We start from the raw sequence: 20,720 nt of genomic DNA, 5'->3' as shown, positions 1-20,720 counted from the left end.
TTTCTTATAAAAAGCTAATCAATTTTTGTTGTTGACTGGCAATATAAAGAATATTTATTTACATGGAATATTAAGGATCTTTTTATTTAATCGATGTGTTTCAAATTGTTGATCACTGAGCTTTAGTGATCAAATATACCATGACGTTAAAAAATGTGAGAAAAGCCTACATAAACATTTTGTGTTTCTCTCAGACACAGATTGATCCTTTTGTCTCGAGATGCTTTAACCTGTGGCCTCTGTCTCTTTGTAAAGGGCATCCCAGAGCAGTGGGCACGGCTCTTACAGACCTCGAACATCACCAAGCTGGAGCAGAAGAAGAACCCGCAGGCCGTGTTGGACGTCTTGAAGTTTTATGACTCCAAAGAGACCGTCAACAACCAGAAGTACATGAGCTTCACTTCAGGAGGTAATCTCACCTAAATACTCATGGAAAATGTCAGTTAGCAATATAAAAGGCTAAAAGATCTGCATCTAATACAAAAGATTTTCAGTATGTTGTTTTAAAAAAAATGTCTTCTTTTCATTTCAGACAAGTCAGCACATGGGTACATAGCAGCAAACACTCTGGTGAGTTCTTGTAAACCTTCTTTGGTCACTGTTTGTGGTTTTCTATGACTAAATAATTTATTTAGAAATCATAATCTAACAGAGTTTATGCCAGTTGCTCTCTTCATATCCCTGGACTTATTACGATGGTATATCAAATCTCTGACCCATAGCCAGAGCCACGATCTCTGCAACATTTTATTGCTTTCAAAAATGTCTGATTAATGGATGCAGGCAAATAAATTCTTATAACTTATCGAACAGTGTAATCATTTAACAGGTAAGTTGCAATATTAGGTGGTTTATTTCTTTGTCCTGATGCTCAGAGTATTAATGTGCCTCTCCACCTACACCCCAGTAAATCTTCATCACTTCACCCTCGCTGTCTCTTTCTGGGATTTTCTAGAATAGACCGTGTTACTTTAAGGCACGTTCTCTTCACACAGCCTTCTCGCTCTAATGGACAGAGTGTGCGTGTTCCCCTCTGGAGGCTTACTGCCATCACTATGTGGCATAATTCCCTGATTTTTGCATACATGACAAACACTCTTGCAGCTCCCGCATAGAAACGATGGCTGCTGCGAGAGCCACCACTGAGCTTTGTTTATTTTTCCAATCGACTTAACCAGATTTTGAAATAGAGGGAGCTTCAACTGCATCTAGAAGGACTCCCGCTGTGCTGACCTCATTCCTGACTTTGACCAGAGTAATCTATGCTTTCTGCACGCTGGGTGAAGAAGTGGAATCTGAGTCTGTTTAGTAGGATTTGCTGCCCCGGGCAAACTACGCTGGGATCTCTTCATGCAAAGCTATTGCTTGATACAGCTGTATGCCTGTGAAGGGCAAATGGGTGTGGCAGTCCATCTAAAAGATTGTGTGAGTGAGCACAGTAAGGCTATTCTAAAGCATCTCAATCTTGGACCGTCACAGTGCTCAACAGCATGCAGAGGTGACTCAGCTATCGGTCATAGTGCCAATTTTAAGTCTTAAGGAAACAGAATTACAGGAACGTTGCCAAAAACTCCTCTATTGAAGAAAGTCCTCATCAGCTACAGTACCTCATATTATTTCAACATCACTTTATGCAGAAAAATATGTGAAAACTAATGTTTTGTTTGCTGTAAGCAGCTCTGTCTACAGCCAGAAGCGACCATGTTTAAATGGGTGCACTGCACAGATACAGATGCCTCTAATTACTGTGAAGTAATCTCTAATAAAATGACTAACTGCACATTGCTACAACAGCCTTTGTCTCCATCTAACTGTCAGTCAAAGCAGCTGCACTCCTAACTTTGGGCGTAAACAAAAATCCAGCTTCTTTTTTTGTACCAGGTTGTAAACATAATTATTTCTGCTGTAATGTTGAGCATTACACCACATTTTAATGTGGAAGTGTCAAGTGGTGATTAGAGAAACTGCAGCTTTTGCTATGTTGGTTTCATATTTTAGCACGTAGAGGTTGCTACCCATAATAATAATAATAATAAAAGAAAAGAAAAACCCTATTCAATGTCTATATCTAAGATTTTCATTTGAGCTCTTTGAACTTCAGTTTGAGCCCGCGGTGTCTGCCTGACCTTGACTTTCGCTCAGCATACATATATAGCTGCATATTTTGGCAGTACAGACATCGTGCTGCATCCAAATCCAAGATTTGGTCAGGCAGAAATTCACGAGGAATTTAAAGTGCCAAACGTTATCCCCAGAGTCCTCCTTTATGAGACATTAGATACACCCCAGAGATTATTTTGGCAGCAATGATTACTTTGTGCTTTTTTTTAATTGTTAATAGAAATTACATTAGTGAAATGAAACAGTCAAAATAATTTGACACATTCTCAGGAGACATTGCCTGTCCTCAGTTTTCTTGGCTCTTAATTGTTGCTTTAAGTGATTCATGTTTGGGTTTTCCTTCTTTATTGGAGCTTTTTAGGAATCTCTCCCAGTTAGCCAACCGTTGAGTCATATGGTATAAGGCCACTTCACCTTAGCTTCCTTTTATTACGAGTTTGTCAACAAATACCTGTCGCTAAACCGCTGTTCGTGTTACTACATTCATAACAGGAGCGTGGGTTATATCTCACATTGCACTGGCTGTTTTCATCACTTGTGTATTGATGTTGTTACTGTAACGTCTGATACTTTGAAATCCAGCATGGTTGGTGCATGGGTCTTTTTTTTTTTTTTTTTTTTAAATGAGAAGAATAATATTTCATGCAGTTTGGTTGTGCTCACACAAAACGTGCATTCTGTGGATGGTTAATTGAGAGAAGAGTTTCCCAGAGGCTTTGATTTTTATCAGCAGCGAGTAGTGATTATGCTCGAGTATCTACAACAGTTACAAACTCCATCGACATTCCTGGCTGCCAGCTAGTGCAACATGACTGCGAAAAGTACTAGTCGTTTACTTAAACACAGTACTCTCGGGTTTCAAAGTAAATATAGTGGAAAGACATATTTTTGACACATCACTCTGCCTTGTGTGTGTGCGTGTGCTTGACTAGACTGGGTGTCATTCAGCTGCGATCTCATTTTAGTTGAAAAGGTTGGTTCATCACAGAATCAGACATTAGGCGCATACATGCATCTGCTCAGGATAATGTTATTGTCAGTACTGTAGTGTCCAAATATGATGGTTATATAACATAAAAAATAATAATAAAAAGACAAAGATTGTTCAGGACTTCAGTGCCATGGACAGGTCTCAGGTGACGTAGTATATCTCTATCATGTCCTTTCCTCTTGCTGGCTGTGGGATATAATGCACGGACATGACGTCCACCTCTGCCCCCTCCACCCTCTCCTAAAGTTCACATAGTCTTACACATGTGTGGGTTTGTTTTGAGTAAATCCTCCCATTTTCAACCTTCACATTCAGAACCGGCTGCTGTCATCTGGGCCTCCTGTCAGCCTTAGAACCTGCAGCGCATTATTTGACAAGGTAACTCCTCCATATTACTATCCACATGACTTATCTCTGCATTGGCCTTGAAGCTAAATTCAACTATTTGACCTCCTACTATTGACTATGCCATCTGGCTAATGCAAAATGCACACAATATTTCATTATGAAAGCATCATCACTCTCTGCACTGAGATTTCACGGGGGATTGATTGGATCTTTTTGTTTTTGATGTTCCAGATATATTTGTCATCTACCACAAAGAGCATCTGTTAATTCTTTTTTGACTGGATCGTGTAGCAGAGCAGTGGCGCATGCCACAGAGGGTTGTGATGACTGTCAAACTGCATGTATGAGCTCATACTCCTGAAAATTTAATCCAGTAATTTGCCTGTAACTTCATCACCATTGTAGACATTACCGCATGGCTCCCTTGCTGGCTAACTGCTTACAATTAGACAGACAGCCTTTCCTGTACTGCAGTCTTGGCCCAGCCCACTTTGGAGCAGGTCAGAGGCCCAGTATGTCTGAACGAAGGACTGAGACTTTTCCCTCAGCCAGACCCTTTCCCTTTAATCACTAGAACTAAGCTGCACTGCTTCATTTATGCATGACAAGACTTGAAATAGATGAAGTGTTTCCATTCCATAAGAGGAAGATGATCCAAGGCAAGTAGAGTTTTGGATTAGAGGGGGAAAAGGCTGAGCATTAGACATAATAAATATGTCTGGGGCTTATTAATCACACTTGTTAAAAGGTAACTCCCACATCAACGGTATGTCTGCAGCTCACCACCATGCTGCACACTGCTGCAGTATGCTATCTCTTACAGTCAAATATTTAACAGTTTGTTACTTAAAAAATTCATTCTCATGGCACACCTTACCAGTCCCCACAACTCCAAATGCTTCTGATAAACTGCACTGGATGCCACCTCACTCTTCTCTCTTTAGCTCACACCTGACTTATTCTTTCCTTTGCTATTAACTTTTTTTTTTCTGACAATTAATCCTGATTTGTTTTTGCTGCTTTCATGTGAGTGACACTGAAAATTGTTTTGGCTTCATGCTAATCGCAAGCTAACTTAAAATCAGTTTTGAATGCTATCTTTATTAGTCTCGGCGTACTTTTGGCCTTTAGTAATCTGATTATGTATGTATGTTGCACAGAATCATTTTGAACCTGAACTGGCCAAGAATCAGATCCTGCACTTTGGCTGGTTTGGGGTCTACAGACTGTTCACAAATAGCAGTAACAAAGAAAAACTGTAAAAGGAAAAAACAATGGATACGTTTAAGAATCTGCACTTTTCTTTTCATTCTCTTACTTTCATTCACTGGCACATACATCTACATACATCCACACTGACTTCTAACTCTACCCTCCAGGGTGCCAAAACATCAACAACAGAACCCCCGATTGCTCCGCCTGTGTCAGAGGAGGAGGATGAGGAGGAAGAGGAGGAGGAAGAAGAAGAAGACGAAGAGGACGACGACGATGAACTGCCCCCAGTCATTGCCCCTCGACCGGAACACACCAAATCTGTTAGTTGGCATCGTGCGCTTTGCAGAATTGTTGCGCTGTGATACCTCTGCAACTCCTTTGATATCTTGCCTCTCTTGCAGATCTATACGCGCTCCGTCATGGATCCACCAAAGCCTCCCACCCCCGTGAAAGAGGTGCTGACTCCACCGGAGTCACAGGTCCAGCCGGAGAACACGCCCAACACAATGTATCGCCATACCGACCGGCAGAAGAAAAAGTCCAAAATGACGGACGAGGAGATTCTGGAGAGACTCAGTATGTACAGTTACAGCTCCATGTTCTTACGCTCTGCCCTCTCCACACTTCTGTGGATAAATTTAGGAAAGACAGCCTCATCTATTTGCCCAAAATCAGTCGCATTCAATGTCATTGTCAAGCACAAAAATATAAAATATAAACTCCTTTGAGGTTAAAATCTGTATATTCATTATAACAACTCTGAGGATGTGACCATTTGTGTTCGGCACTAGCTAATGCTCTGATGTGTATCTGTGTCGATTTGTGTCAGTGTGTGTGGCCTGAGCTGTGCGCTGTACTGATTTAAAAAGAGAGGCTGAATGTTTGGTTTCCAGTAGCTGTTTTCCATATATTACATCTAGTACACAACCTCTATATTTGGTAGAATAATTCAAAAGAACATGGAATAGTGGATTTCTCCCATCTCTGCAATGCAACTTTAGCTGAAATACCCAGAAAGCTCTGTGTATTAGATGTGAGTGTACATAAGCTCTCTGTGCAGGGTCTGCCTGAAATGAAAGGCCATAAAAACATTTCCTTTTTTTCTTTTTTGTGTGCCTGTGTGTGTTTGGATGAAGCGTCTCCTGACAGCGTGCACTGACACACACAGTACAGGACAATCATTATATATCTGCTTTCTCTCTGTCTCAGGGAGTATTGTGAGTGTGGGGGATCCCAAAAAGAAGTACACACGCTTCGAGAAAATAGGACAAGGGTAAGTCTTTCCATGATCATCAACCAGCCGTCACAGTTACTGAAATAGAGCAATTTCAGGAACAGCCAGCCTCTGCAGGAGATGGGGAGCTGTAGTGACCACTTCAGGGGGGCAGAGGCAGAGGGGAACTTGGCTGAATTACTGGAAGAAAAATAAGTAGAGAGGAAATGAAAACTCTATCCCGAAAAGGCCAAGAGCCAGATTAGCTCTGCCATTTTGTGTCTCTCCCTTTATCTCTCCTTGTCTTTTGTTCTTTTTAACACTGTGGCTTTCTGTCACTCTCCCTGTACATATGCACAGATAAAAGTGGTGTTGCTGTTATCAGCTCTGACGCGCTCACCTTTTCCATATTGGATCAGGAAGCTTTTATTTAAACAGTAGATGATTGTATATTTATTCTTTGTCAGGCTGACTTAAAATGTGCCTCATTATTCAGAGTTGTACAGGTGTAGCTGACAGCAAGAGACAGAGGGGGAAAAACAAAGCCTCAATTCACAGTGGAGGTTTTTTCTTGTATTACAAGTTATGCTTCCTAATAAGGACAGATTGGCTGCATACCATTCCTTTGAGCAGCTATTGGAAGCAAGTGTGTGTGCTTGTCATTGCTAAGGTTTAAATTAGGAAATCTAGCTCATTAAGAAGAAGAAAAAAAAACATCTCTGGCATGAAGTGTGGACTTTTCCCCCTCTATGTTAATTCACAATTTCATAACATCATTAGAATACAACTTAATTTGAGACTTCTCTCCATATCAAAAGAAAAGGAAAAGGGAAATTTGGTCATATTAACACACTACAGTTAGCATCTGCTCATGCAACAGTGCAAAGGTCCAGGAGATAGTGACTCTGAACATGAGATCAGTCTGATGTAATGCAAGTAAAACCTGATTTATATAAGTCTGCCCTCGGGGCTTCTTTGTCACACCTCATATTTTAATCCTGAAGGTCTCTGAATAATGTAAAAAGTCACCACTATTTGCAGTGCTGGTGTAATTTTGATCTTGTGTTTTGCAGAGCGTCCGGGACTGTGTACACTGCCATCGATATAGCAACCGGCCAAGAGGTATAACAGACTGTAAACTGCTCAAAAAATGTAAAGGAACTCTTTATAATCAGAGTACAGCATCAACCCCCAAAACAGGAATCGTTTTACAGGTGGAGGCCACTGACATTTTTCCCTCCTCGTCTTTTCTAACGTTTTTTTTCCCACTAGTGTTGCATTTAGAATGAAGTGATACCTGAACCCTTCATAGGTTGCACGGGTAATCCCCCAGGATGACACATCAGTATGTGCTATTAACAGTCTTAAGAGCATGGAGGAGATTCCTGGACATAGGCAGTTCCAGGATGTAGGCGAGCTGGACAGGGCCGTAGATAGTCCCAAACCTAACAGCTGGACCGGTATCTGCTCCTTTGAGCAAGGAGGAACAGGATGAGCACTGCCAGATCTACAAAATGACCTCCAAAAGGATGCTAGCGTGAATGTCTCTGACCAAAACAATCAGAAACAGACTATATTGTCAGACCCTATGCTGGTGCAGTGGGTCCTGGTTGCCTCCTGGTGCACGACAAAACCCAGCAAGAGTATGCAGGCAATACCTAGATGAATGATCCCACGTTTGCCTGACCTAAATCCAATTGAACACCCCTGGGATGTTATGTTTCAGCCCATTCAATGCTGCCAGGTTGTACCTCAGACTCAGTGATGCCTTGGTCCAGATCTGGGAGATCTCCCGGGACACCTTCGTCTCATTAGGAGTATGCCCCAGTGTTGTCAGGCATGCATACATGCACGTGGGGGGCACACAAACTGTTGAGTAGCATTTTGAGTTTCTGCAGTGACAGTTCAGCAGAATAGATTAGCCTGCCGCATCAGTGTTTCACTTTGATTTTCAGGATCTTTGATTTCAGCCGTCTTTAAGTTGATAATTTCCATTTCCGTCAAACGATGCGGCATCCTTATCCAGCAAGACGTTTTGTTTTTGAAATGTTCCTTTCATTTTTTGAGGAGTTTATTTAACAACATTAACATTCTGTATATTGTTTCTTTTTCCTTAGCGAGCCATCGGGGAACTTATTGTACACCCAGTATATCTTGTCTGTTTTCTCAGGTGGCCATTAAGCAGATGAACTTGCAGCAGCAGCCCAAGAAAGAGTTGATCATCAATGAGATCTTGGTGATGAGGGAAAACAAAAACTCCAACATAGTGAACTACCTTGACAGGTTTGATTTCACCTGTAGAGTCACAGAAATAAGTAGAAAGATTTATGCTTCTGTGTTAAATCTACACCGTAGGTGTAATGAGTTAATTATGGTAATTAATTATAGTTGTTAATTTCTTCATTGGACACAGTTAAAGCTTGATGAGCTGAAGAGTCGTAGTGGAGATTTTTTCTTCTTATTCCAGCCTCACGTTCTATGCAGTCACCTGCTTACTACATATATGTTGCTAGTTCCAATAACCAAACATTACACTACAATTTAATATGGATTTACTGTTATTACTTAAGTTTGCAAGTAAACTTACCCAGTGTATAAATATAACTTTGCCAGTAGCAGCTGATCTGTGATCAGAACAAAGTTGATGCAGTTGACTGTAGAGTGATTTTGGCCTAGTGTGTATTATAGTTACCTTAATGACATTGAAAAATCCTCTCAGCCTTCTTTTCTTCCTCATCTCCTCCTCTTTCTTGCTGTTCTTCTTCTAATGGTGGTCTCATTTCATCTTAAGACATTACTGACACCTAGTGTTGTAAAACCGTATAAGCATTCAGCAAGGGCACTCAGCTCATGCAGCTTTCGAGCATCTGTTCCACTCGGCTCCTTTTTTCTTTTGCTTTATGTCCCTTTGTCCACAGCTAGCAGTAACGTGCTTTAGCTCTTGCTTCTTGTCGTAGACTGCTCTGTCATCTCATTTTCTGGGCAAGGCTTGAGACTCGATTTGCCAAAGAAATATTAAATATGTGTTTCTCACTTTCTCTTTTATTAGTTACCTGGTAGGAGATGAGCTTTGGGTGGTGATGGAGTATTTGGCTGGAGGCTCGCTGACAGATGTAGTGACTGAGACCTGCATGGACGAAGGCCAGATTGCAGCAGTCTGCAGAGAGGTAAGAAGCCAAGTTTAGATCAGCAGTACTGCCAGATGACCCTAATATTAAGGTGGACTCATGTAGACAAGTTTACGCATTTTACCCAGCCTAGAGAAAAGGACCGTCTACGTCTAAATTTTTCCTGAACACGGACTTTCTTTCGTAGGTGAAGTTAGTAATGGGTTTTTTTTCTCTTCAGTGTCTGCAAGCTTTGGACTTTCTACACTCCAATCAAGTTATCCATAGAGATATAAAAAGTGACAACATCCTCTTAGGGATGGATGGATCCGTGAAGCTGAGTAAGCATTTATTCATTTTATTCAATAAACTTTGGCTTTGGTGAGGAGTATGATCAGGTTTAGAGACACTGTGTTGTGTTAAATGAAAGACTGCTGGGATCAAATAAAAAGAATAGAAATGCACGACTCAATGTTAAAACACCCTTGCGTCTCTCTGTCTCCCTCTCTCTCACTTCCTGCAGCCGACTTCGGCTTCTGCGCTCAGATCACTCCCGAGCAAAACAAGCGCAGCACGATGGTGGGAACGCCCTACTGGATGGCACCAGAGGTGGTGACTCGGAAAGCGTACGGCCCGAAAGTGGACATCTGGTCTCTGGGAATCATGGCGATAGAGATGGTGGAGGGAGAACCACCTTATCTGAATGAGAATCCACTCAGGGTAAGAGACAAAGCACAGCCACAACACGGAGGCTCAGTAGCCGTCTATGGTTCTTACAGTTTACGTGGAGATAAAATATTCGTATGTCTTTTTTCTGCGGTCCTTGCATGTTTGACTGCGATCATCTTTCCAGGCGCTCTACCTGATCGCAACCAACGGGACTCCAGAGCTGCAGAATCCAGAGAGACTATCATCTGTGTTCAGAGACTTCCTCAACCGCTGTCTGGAGATGGATGTGGACCGCAGAGGTTCTGCCAAGGAGTTGCTCCAGGTAAAAACAGAGACTTGAGAAATAAACAGTATGTAGACACGCTACCATCTGCTGCACTTTGACGAATATATCCAACTATGTGAGTGATGTGGTGTAAACGAGCCATAATTCTTACTACTGCACAAAACCAAATTGAGCTCAAAGTGTTGCATTTTGGCGTTCATCATCTTGTTCTTTTAACAAAATTATCTTTTTGGATAGGCAGGTCATGTACTAGGTTATCAACTTTTGTTAGTTACCCTGGAAACTGGATAATGATTCTTGGATAATGATAATAATAATTTCTCTCACCCCAACCGGTCGCAGCATATGGCTGCCCCTCCCTGAGCCTGGTTCTGCCGGAGGTTTCTTCCTGTTAAAAGGGAGTTTTTCCTTCCCACTGTCGCCGAAGTGCTTGCTCATAGGGGGTCATATGATTGTTGGGTTTTTTTCCTCTGAATGTATTATTGCAGGGTCTACCTTACAATATAAAGTGCCTTGAGGCAACTGTTGTTGTAATTTGGCGCTATATAAACAAAACTGAATTGAATAGAATAATATGATTCTAAGCGTACTATATTAAATCTACTCTTATGCTTGTTTTAATAATCATAACTGTATTTTTATGATATTGCAACACTCTTTGGATTCATAGGTACATTTTAAAAAATGATTTTTTGCATTTTCAGCATTCTTTCCTCAAGTTGGCGAAGCCTCTATCCAGCCTGACGCCCCTGATTGTAGCTGCAAAGGAAGCCATAAAGAACAGCAGTCGCTAAGGATGTGCTCTCTGTCCGCACCCGAGGCTGGAGCCCCGCCTGCGATGAGTGCTTTCATCACATCCAGGGGCTTGGGTGTATGGGTGTATGGGGGGCGGGTGACGTGACAGTGACAGCACAAGGAGGGGTTTGTGTGACTTACAGTGACAGCACAAGGACAAAAGACCCCCAGGCCTCAAATGTAGGATGGACATCTGGCCTTGCAGCGTCTCGGCCCATGCTGCTGAAAAGACCTTGTCTCCCCGTTTACTCCTCCAGCACTCTGTACATGTAGAGCAGTCTATCACAAGTGTGTGTGAGTGTGTGGGTGTGTTGGCCTGCGTGCGCGTATACAAACTGTGCACATTTCTTTGTGTCGTACGTCCTGTTTGGGAGGCGGTTGCTTCCCAAACCGAAAAAAAAAAACCATGAGAAAATTGAAAAGAAAGCGTGCTCATTTTCAAGAAGAGGCTCCAAGAGCGACGAGGAGAGACAAAAAAACTAAACTTGAAGAGCCTGAATTTCCTTCCCTGGCAAGCTTTAGGCTTGATTATCCCTCCTCCAGTCCTTCCCTTCATGGTGCACCATCGGGCCACACCTGCACCTGCAGGGACTGGCTGATGTGAGAGCGTGATTCTGGACCCAGCCTTTGCCTGCATGACTACGGCTCTGTGGAAAAAACATAGCTACTCCTCTGCAGACTGTCACATCTCAAGGTGGAATATTTTTGCATTTTCTGTGTGTCTGTGTGTGTGTTTGTAAATGCGTGTAGTAGGGGTGCCACTACAGGGGAAAAAGTCAGGAATAATTTCACATGACCTATGCCAGCTTTAAACACCCTTTATTAATCCATTTCATATCGGTGAAGAGTTGGAGTTGGCGACGGTTGCCTGAAGTTTTGGCTGTTTCCTGTTGCAGACACACATGATCACTGATGCCAGAGCCAGAGCTGTGTGCTTGAGATGTTTATATTATGGAGATCTGTCATTTACTCATCCTAGAAGATGGTCATCTACAGTAAGTTGGAGGTCCAGCACCACACTCAATCACACCCAAGGATGCCCCAAGAATCACAGTGTCCTTAGTCAAAATACACCCAACAAACAAATGCTGTGAACAAAAAATATCTTTATCCAATTGAAACTGACAAACACGACATAAAGGGAAAGTACTTCAAATGCATGTGTTGTGTCCAATGAGCCACTGACCACCAGCTGCCCCTCCTTCCTTCCCTCCTTCCTTCCGTCCTTCCTTCTTCCTTTTTGTACTTATGATGCTGCTCATTCATTCTTTTTTCCCCCCTTATTTAATTGGATGTTATGCAAATTCTTTCCGTGATATTTACATTTTATCACCTTGTGGGTGTGCGTCAGATCAAAAAGAGGGGGATGTTATCAAGGGAGTGAAGCAGGAAGCAGGGAGTGCCATTTTACGATTGTACCTTGCCCTATAGCGCTGAAAACCCTAGCCGAGGTTCACATTGATCGCCATCATTCCTTCCATACTGGGTTTGCTTAAACTCACTCCTCTGTACAGAAGTTTAGATTTTGTGTCTGTATTTGCTGCCTTCATTGGACATTTCCCATGTAGCATCTCCCCCCCCCCCCCCCCCCCCCCCCCGTGTGTGTGTGCGTGCGTGAGTGTGTGTGTGTTAGGGGGCTACCTCAATCTGCACTAGAAGATGCCTCACTCGTGTTGTCCACCTTGACTTTGAGGTGCAGGGTAGCTGCTTAGTCATATTGTACCTCCACTGTCCAGCGCAGAAGATGGAGTGACGTGAGACAGGAGGAAGCAACAGAATCCATGCATGTAAAACAAACTATACACTGTATGTCATCTTCAGATAGGTTAAGATTGTTAGGATATGTATGTATGTATGTAAATACGACGGGAACCCCCACTTTTTTTTCATAACTATGTAACTTAAAACGACAATATTCAGGTTGCTCTGTGGTATGTATCAATAATTGTTTTGCACCCTGGAAATAGAAGAGAAAAAAAGAGAGAAAAGCAAACACACAAACGCCGTCTCTGCACTCCTGGATCCACCTCTCCTGTTTGGGCTTTATAGGACACTCCTTCATCCGGACAGAGAGCCGATGAATGCAGCACTCTGTGTGCGGGCCCACACAGTCTGTCCTGAATACCACTGCTGAGTGTTTGTGCGTGTGCGTGTGTGTGCGTGTGTGAGTGCGCGTGGTAGGTGTGGGTGGCCTGTTAGGAAGCTTCGCCAGCCCTGGGACATCTGGCCTCTGCCCCATGTACAGGTCTGAACTATGAGCACAAAGGTGAATTTCGGGATGAGAGACACCGCCGACGTGCCCCCTTTTCTGTGGTTGCTCCTGTACATTCCTATCTTCTGAATGTGTAAACCTGTACACGTGGTGTGAAAATTCCTCTATTAATGTCTATCAAGAGAATGGAACAAAGACAAAAAATGTTACTTTTTAAATTATTATCTTTATTATTATTATGATTATTATTACTACTACTCTTATTATTGTCTAGCTTTGTAAAACTGCTGATCCATCTGGCATACCTCAGCAGGCCTTCCCCCATCTTTGGAAAAGGACAAATGAGTGAAGGGGAAATGAGGTTTTGGATAAACTATTTTTAATTGTGGTTGAAGCAATAGACTTTTTGAACTTTGAATTGTGCATGGCTGTGTCTTGAGTGTCCAAAAAACAAAAAAAAAAAACTGAAGGAAAAAAAAACAACAAAATATTGCAGTTTGGGAACTGGACTGAAATAAAAAGAGGAAGAAAACCAGAGTCGTAGCAGTGTTTGGTCTTAGGATTTCTTTTAATTTTTGTTCCATTGAGGATTTTCTTAGTACTCATGAGAACGAACCATGATTGTAAACTGCTGGAGGAAAGAAACGGAAGAGGAATGCATACGTGTAACACCAGGTGTAGCATGTAACACGTTACTCTGCAAAAAGGCGACTGTACAGGCCGCGATCTTGGTAACTGTGAGGCCTGAAGGACAAATACTGCCATGTTTCTCACAGTGTCGTATCAGAATAATCGGGGTTACAAACACATCAAAATAAAAACTTTATATATAAATTATAAAAGCATGAATTAAAAAAAAAAAGATCAAAAGTAACGAAAAGGGAGAGATTTTCAGTTTGTCCCATAATTCCCTGCTCACATAAATTCACCTTCATACAAATGCATCCCGCTGCTGGTTTTGATGCTTGTCAAATAAGTCAAAGCTGAGAAAGGATTCAGCCCTCTCTCCGGTCATATGGCAGTCAGCTGAACCGAGGTGACGATCCTTAGGCCGATGGTGCCGGGCATCTGCCGTCCTTGATCTGTGAGCTGAAGCCTCTGAGGTTCGGTGGGGTCGTTCACTGACCCGGACAACACGACTTGGCCCATAAATTCATCCTTCACTGCGTTGCTGTTCCACACCTGAGGAGAAACAGTCAGTTTGAAATATATATTTATCTCCACACTCTAAAATGTAATGGCAAAACAAATGTTTTCACTCATTAAACAGATTAGGAATTTAAGATTTGCACACGCAGGATGAGACTTGGTCCAATATGCAAATTAGGCTAGTGGTGTAAAAAAAATGTATTGTTGTTGTTTTGGCTTTTATGAGCAGAGACGGCACTTAGTTTACATTTGATGCAGAATTGTGTGTAAGACTTCAGGTAAATTGAAAGTTTATTCACTGTTAAAAGCTGGGAAATTTGTTTTCTTATGCTCTTGAAGCCTTTTACAAACTCTTTAATGAAAACTTTACAGTCTTTGAGATTAAAATAACGCTGATCTCTGAAAAGCAAACATGTCTGAGAGACATAGTTTCAACCGGACAGAGGTGAGAAATCCCTTTGCTCCACCAGTCACTGAGAATAATTCCATTAAGCAGGACTAATGAGATAGACTGCATATTACCTGCACAGTTATGGGCTTGCTCAGCTTTTTCCTGTAGAAAACACCGCTAGTTGCAAACTCTGGGTTTAAGGTGTCCTTGTGGATGGTGGATTTGACTGACTTGCCCTCACATGATATGATCACGTAGGGGTCTGCACCTGCGTGAAAGAGAACCAGATTTGGTGGATTAAAGACTCATCACGCTGAACAGAAGTGTTATAGCAGGAAGTTTAACTTGTGGAAAGTCTTCTAACCTCCTGTGCGGTCCTGATTCTGCAGCCCCTCAGCTGAATGTACATAGACATGAGTCACAGCTTGTGGGTAACCAATGATTGAACTCCAGCATTTTACCTGAGGCTTGTCCACTGTCAGCTCCCTGTGAGAGTAGAGAAGAGTTAAGAGTTGGCAATGTGGCCTTGTTCTTACTAGAGGCAAACTGAAAGAGTGGAACAGTAACATTACACCTATGATTCATAGACAAGGCTGAGTGGATGACCTGTATTATTAATGAGTGACTATGAGTTGCTGTGCCAAAAAGAAACAAAACAAAATCTGGCAAAATAAAATATTTGGCCAAGAAAAGCAATAGAAGTTACTGTAAATCACATTTAAATGGTCCCTATTTCCCAAAACACTAATTTGAATGTTTTCTTGGACTAAAAACGTACAAACAGCTGCCATGTCAGTCACTTTCCCAGATAAGTGCGTTATTTTTGGAGTTATTGATATTACATTTTTGTCTGACAAACTCAGCTACACACTGTTGTTGGCTTGACCTCACATCTACGGCACTGTCCTACCTGCAGCCGGACTCCACATCAGTGAAAACCCGGAGCATGAAATCGCCCAGCGTAAAAGGCTGGAAGGTGGTGGGGAAGATGACATATCGGCCCTGAGTCAGACTGATCCTCATGAACACTGTCCGAGCATTGATGTAGGTTGACGTATTTACACACTTTTGGGTCAGGATGTCATGTAAACGGTACTTCCTGTTCAGCTCCACCTAGAAAAGAATTTGATATTTTGTGAGCATAATTTACCAAAATCCTGTGCAACACAGTTTGGAGCTACTTCAATAAATTTCAAAGGAAATGCGATTACAAGTGACACATGAAAATATCACCTAAGAAGCATATAGTACGCTCAAAATGAATGCAGCTTGACATACAGGGTGAGCTTGACTGCAAGCTTAGCTTGCAAAAACAATTGATCAAAATAATACGACGTAGCAAAAATATACAAGATTACATAAATTACGTCTACTATACAAACAAATCTGGGTAGCAGAATTTCATTTTTCCCTGTTTAATTTATAGCCATCTTACTTAAAGGTGACTTGAACTCTAATGAACTGCACTTTTTACTGCATGAAGGAGCAAAACCTTCCGCTCCACCGCAGTCAGCTGCATCAGTATAGCAGCAATCCGAAAAAGTACCTGGGCAGAAAAATGACTTTTAAACTGCATTTTGCTAATTTTGTACTTAATTAAACTACATTTGAATTCGTGCCAGAGTCAACGAATACATGTTCTTCTTGTTCATCATAAACTTTAATTGATGCCTTTAAACGGCGTAGTAAAGAGAAGTGGAAAAGAGTTTTCTGCCTCCTGGTGGCACAAAATAGAAACAATAATTGAATTTTAACACGCGCATTACTGTGTTGACTGATCGTCTTATTAGGGCCCGAGCACTGACAGTGCGAAGGCCCTATTGTAATTGCTCTGTTTATTAGGGCCCGAGCACTGACAGTGCGAAGGCCCTATTGTAATTGCTCTGTTTATTAGGGCCCGAGCACTGACAGTGCGAAGGCCCTATTGTAATTGCTCTGTTTATTATTATTATTAGGGCCCGAGCACTGACAGTGCGAAGGCCCTATTGTAATTGCTCTGTTTATTATTATTATTAGGGCCCGAGCACCGAGAGTGCGAAGGCCCTATTGTATCTGCTCCGTTTCTTTTTATTATTATTATTCACCCCAAACAAGGGCCTTTTTGAGGGCCTAAACATGCTCAAAAACTCATGAAATTTTGCACACATGCCAGGTCTGGTGAAAAATTTTGTTTTTTAATGGTTTTACATATGAGCACTGGGAAATGGCTCTAGAGCGCCACCTATGCCTTGTTAAATGCAGCCCTACGACCACATCGTTTGGGCTACATGTATGAAATTTGGCACACATGTGTATCATGCCAAGACGAACAAAAAAGTCAGTGGGCCCATTGACGCAAACCCAACAGGAAGTCCGCCATTTGGACGTGAAGGTGACATTTTGGCTCTAATTTTGCCATTTCCATGCCTCGAACTTTTTCGAACTCCTCCTTGGGATTTGGTTGTATAAGCTTCATCTTTGGACAGTGTCAACTACACCCTTGTGCCATGTTAAATTGCGGAGCTTTTGAGTTTTCACAATACTATGAGGCCGTGGCGCCATGGCGAATTTCGATGACTCGCCATGAAAATCTTATTGCCTCTCATTTTGTCATACATTTTCTGACCTTGACCAAAGTGAACACATATGATAAGGCTCCACCCCTGAACATATTTCAACTGCCATATTTGACATCAAGGACAGCGCCACCTAGTGGGAACAGGAAATGTCATGTTTTACACTTTGGGGTACAGTATAGTGATGGGTGACATCTGCATCCTCAAATTTCTCCAGGAAAGCCTTAAGGAGTTGGTCTTGGGTTACAGTGAAAACTGTGAGTTTTCGCGAAAGGGTGTGACCCCAGCAGCATGGCGAACTTTGATGTCACGCCATGAAGAAACAAATTAGTATAACTCAATGAAATCCAGTCTGATCAGTACCAGACTTTACAGGCATGATGTCAGACCCGCCCTGAACAGATTGATGTGCCCATTGTCGGAAATACGGACAGCGCCACCTAGTGGCAACAGGAAATGTCATGGCTTTAATTTTGTTGTACTGATTTTCACAGGTTCATCTTGGCCACCTCAAAAGCGGTGAATATCACCATCAGTCCCTCGTGATGCTTCAGTGCAAAAATTGTGAGTTTAAACTGAACGGCGCACCCTGGTGGCAACGCTGTTCAACATGAAAGATGAAGTGGCTTTTGAGGGTCTTGGCAAGTTTATAGAGGCTTGAAATTTGGCACACACCTCCAAATGGATGTAGGCTTTGTTGTCATGTGATCATTTTCATTGAATAGCGCGAAATTGCTCCACAGCGCCCCCTACAAAATTTCAAAACATCAGCCCCAGCTCTGTGTTTCATCTATGAGTCTGAAACCTGGTAAGCTTATGGAAAATATCAAGATGTACAAAAAAGTCTCTTGGAGCAATATCCCAAATCCAACAGGAAGTCAGCCATTTTAAAATTAATGTGTAATTTTGGCGACATTTTCCCCTCTTTTCAGGCTTCATACTTTGACGAACTCCTCCAAGGGATTTCATCATATTGAACCATTCTCCAGTGTGTGGAATCTAAAGACCTTTGTGATGTTAAATTGCGAAGCTTTTTACGTTCAAGGAAACGGGGTGGTCATGGCGGCACGTGGAGTTTCAATCACTCGCCAAAAAGCAGTAATATGCTGTCACTCAAAGACACAAAGTCCAATCTCTCCCAAAGGTCGCAGGCGTGATGAGACTCAAGCTCGGAAATGTTTGTTATGCCCTTTGTCTATAATGGTTAGAGCGCCACCTAGTGGGACGACTATACTCATGGTTGAACCAAATGAAATGTTAGCTGGTGGTTAAATGCATGAATTCCATCAATGTGACATCAGATCGGACGTGCTGGTTTCAGGTGTTGGGCATGGCTCGACACGCCGGGGGTGCGAGGGCCCTCATAACGCTGCTTGCAGCTTTAATTAGGGCCCGAGCACTGACAGTGCGAAGGCCCTATTGTAATTGCTCTGTTTATTATTAGGGCCCGAGCACTGATAGTGCGAAGGCCCTATTGTAATTGCTCTGTTTATTATTATTATTATTATTATTATTATTATTATTATTATTTCGGCAAATGAATTGGCCGTTTGAGGGCCTAAACATGCACGAAAACTCATGAAATTTTGCACACGCGTCAGGTCTGGTGAAAATTTACGTATTTTAATGTTCTCAGACATGGCCAGGGAAAATTAGCTCAGTAGCGCCACCTAGAAAAATGAAAAACGCGAGCCCCCGGTATGGGTATGACCTACATGTTTGAAAGTCGGTACACCTATATAATGTTCAGAGTCGAACAAAAAAGTCTATTATGGCAATGTCCTAAACCCAACAGGAAGTCCGCCATTTTGGATTGAAGGTGACATTTTGGCTCTGATTTTACCATTTCCATGCCTCGAACTTTGACGAACTCCTCCTTGGGGTTTGATTTCATAACCTTCATATTTGGTCAGTGCCAACTACACCCTTGTGCCATGTTAAATTGCGGAGCTTTTGAGTTTTCACAATACTATGAGGCCGTGGCGCCATGGCGAATTTCGATGACTCGCCATGAAAATCTTATTGCCTCTCATTTTGTCATACATGTTCCGATCTGGACCAAAGAGCACACATATGATAAGGCTCCACCCCTGAACATATTTCAACTGCCATATTTGACATCAAGGACAGCGCCACCTAGTGGGAACAGGAAATGTCATGTTTTAGACTTTGGGGTACAGTATAGTGATGGGTGACATCTGCAGCCTCAAATTTCTCCAGGAAAGCCTTAAGGAGTTGGTCTTGGGTTACAGTGAAAACTGTGACTTTTCGCAAAAGGGTGTGACCCCAGCAGCATGGCGAACTTTGATGTCACGCCATGAATAAACAAATTAGTATAACTCAATGAAATCCAGTCTGATCAGTACCAGACTTTACAGGCATGATGGCAGACCCGCCCTGAACAGATTGATGTGCCCATTGTCGGGAATACGTACAGCGCCACCTAATGGCAACAGGAAATGTCATGGCTTTAATTTTGTTGTACTGATTTTCACAGGTTCATCGTGGCCACCTCAAAAGCGGTGAATATCAACATCAGTCCCTCGTGATGCTTCAGTGCAAAAATTGTGACTTTAAACTGAACGGCGCACCCTGGTGGCAACGCGGTTCACCATGAAAGATGAAGTGGCTTTTGAGGGGCTTGGAAAGTTTATAGAGGCTTGAAATTTGGCACACACCTCCAAATGGATGAAGACATTGTTGTTATGTAACCATTTTCCTTGAATAGCGCAAAATGGCTCCACAGCGCCCCCTACAATATTTCAAAACATCAGCCCCTGCTCTGTGTTTCATCTATGAGTCTGACACTTGGTAAGCTTGTGTAAGATATCAAGATGTACAAAAAAGTCTCTTGGAGCAATATCCCAAATCCAACAGGAAGTCAGCCATTTTAAAATTAATGTGTAATTTTGATGACATTTTCCCCCCTTTTCAGGCCTCATACTTTGACGAACTCCTCCAAGGGATTTCATCATATTGAAGCATTCTTCAGTGTGTAGAATCTAAAGACCTTTGTGATGTTAAATTGCGAAGCTTTTTCCGTTCAGGGAAACGGGGTGGTCATGGCGGCACGTAGAGTTTCAATCACTCGCAAAAAGCAGTAATCTGCTGTCACTAAAAAACACAATGTCCAATCTCTCCCAAAGGTCGCAGGTGTGATGAGACTCGAGCTTGGAAATGTTTGTTATGCTATTTGTCAATAATGGTTAGAGCGCCACCTAGTGGCATGACTATAATCCTGGTTGAATAAGATGAAATGTTAGCTGGTGATTAAAAGCATGAAATCCATCAATGTGACATCACATCGGACGTGCCGGTTTGAGGTGTTGGCAGTGGCTCGACGTGCCGGGGGTGCGAGGGCCCTCATAACGCTGCTTGCAGCTTTAATTATTAGGGCCCGAGCACCGAGAGTGCGAAGGCCCTATTGTATCTGCTCCGTTTCTTATTATTATTATTAGGGCCCGAGCACTGAGAGTGCGAAGGCCCTATTGTATCTGCTCCGTTTCTTATTATTAGGGCCCGAGCACTGATAGTGCGAAGGCCCTATTGTAATTGCTCTGTTTATTATTATTATTATTATTATTATTATTATTATTTCGGCAAATGAATTGGCCGTTTGAGGGCCTAAACATGCTCGAAAACTCATGAAATTTTGCACACGCGTCAGG

At 42.3% G+C, this 20,720-nt stretch overlaps 2 protein-coding genes across 4 annotated transcripts in view; one reads left to right on the top strand and one right to left on the bottom strand.

The window, feature by feature from the left end:
• LOC308386501 (serine/threonine-protein kinase PAK 3) overlaps nt 1-13,439 on the top strand; it is a 51,313-nt gene extending 37,874 nt beyond the window's left edge. The window contains exons 4-16 of one of the 3 annotated variants that reach the window (XM_080866088.1): nt 256-409; nt 533-570; nt 3,428-3,490; nt 4,840-4,995; nt 5,077-5,251; nt 5,885-5,948; nt 6,962-7,010; nt 8,059-8,171; nt 8,938-9,055; nt 9,237-9,336; nt 9,519-9,715; nt 9,849-9,986; nt 10,655-13,439. In XM_080866088.1, coding sequence (XP_080722214.1) covers nt 256-409; nt 533-570; nt 3,428-3,490; nt 4,840-4,995; nt 5,077-5,251; nt 5,885-5,948; nt 6,962-7,010; nt 8,059-8,171; nt 8,938-9,055; nt 9,237-9,336; nt 9,519-9,715; nt 9,849-9,986; nt 10,655-10,744 — 1,455 coding nt within the window. In that variant the 3' untranslated portion in view covers nt 10,745-13,439. The remainder of the gene's footprint in view (nt 1-255; nt 410-532; nt 571-3,427; nt 3,491-4,839; nt 4,996-5,076; nt 5,252-5,884; nt 5,949-6,961; nt 7,011-8,058; nt 8,172-8,937; nt 9,056-9,236; nt 9,337-9,518; nt 9,716-9,848; nt 9,987-10,654) is intronic. The other 2 variants (XM_080866087.1, XM_080866089.1) reach the window with 2 other exon arrangements.
• Nucleotides 13,440-13,521: 82 nt separating this feature from the next.
• The window catches only part of LOC308386500 (calpain-5-like), a 226,746-nt gene continuing 219,547 nt past the window's right edge, over nt 13,522-20,720 (bottom strand). Inside the window, exons 10-13 of the mRNA XM_080866086.1 lie at nt 15,408-15,610; nt 14,862-14,983; nt 14,629-14,765; nt 13,522-14,139 (exon numbers count right to left, since the gene is read on the bottom strand). Of these exons, the coding sequence (XP_080722212.1) occupies nt 13,969-14,139; nt 14,629-14,765; nt 14,862-14,983; nt 15,408-15,610 (633 nt within the window). The 3' untranslated portion in view covers nt 13,522-13,968. The remainder of the gene's footprint in view (nt 14,140-14,628; nt 14,766-14,861; nt 14,984-15,407; nt 15,611-20,720) is intronic.

This window comes from Rhamphochromis sp. 'chilingali', assembly GCF_963969265.1.
Source record: "Rhamphochromis sp. 'chilingali' genome assembly, chromosome: 19".
NCBI classification, from domain to species: domain Eukaryota; kingdom Metazoa; phylum Chordata; class Actinopteri; order Cichliformes; family Cichlidae; genus Rhamphochromis; species Rhamphochromis sp. 'chilingali'.
The sequence above is the reverse complement of the archived record's forward strand: the minus strand, read 5'-3'. Positions and strand labels throughout refer to the sequence as shown.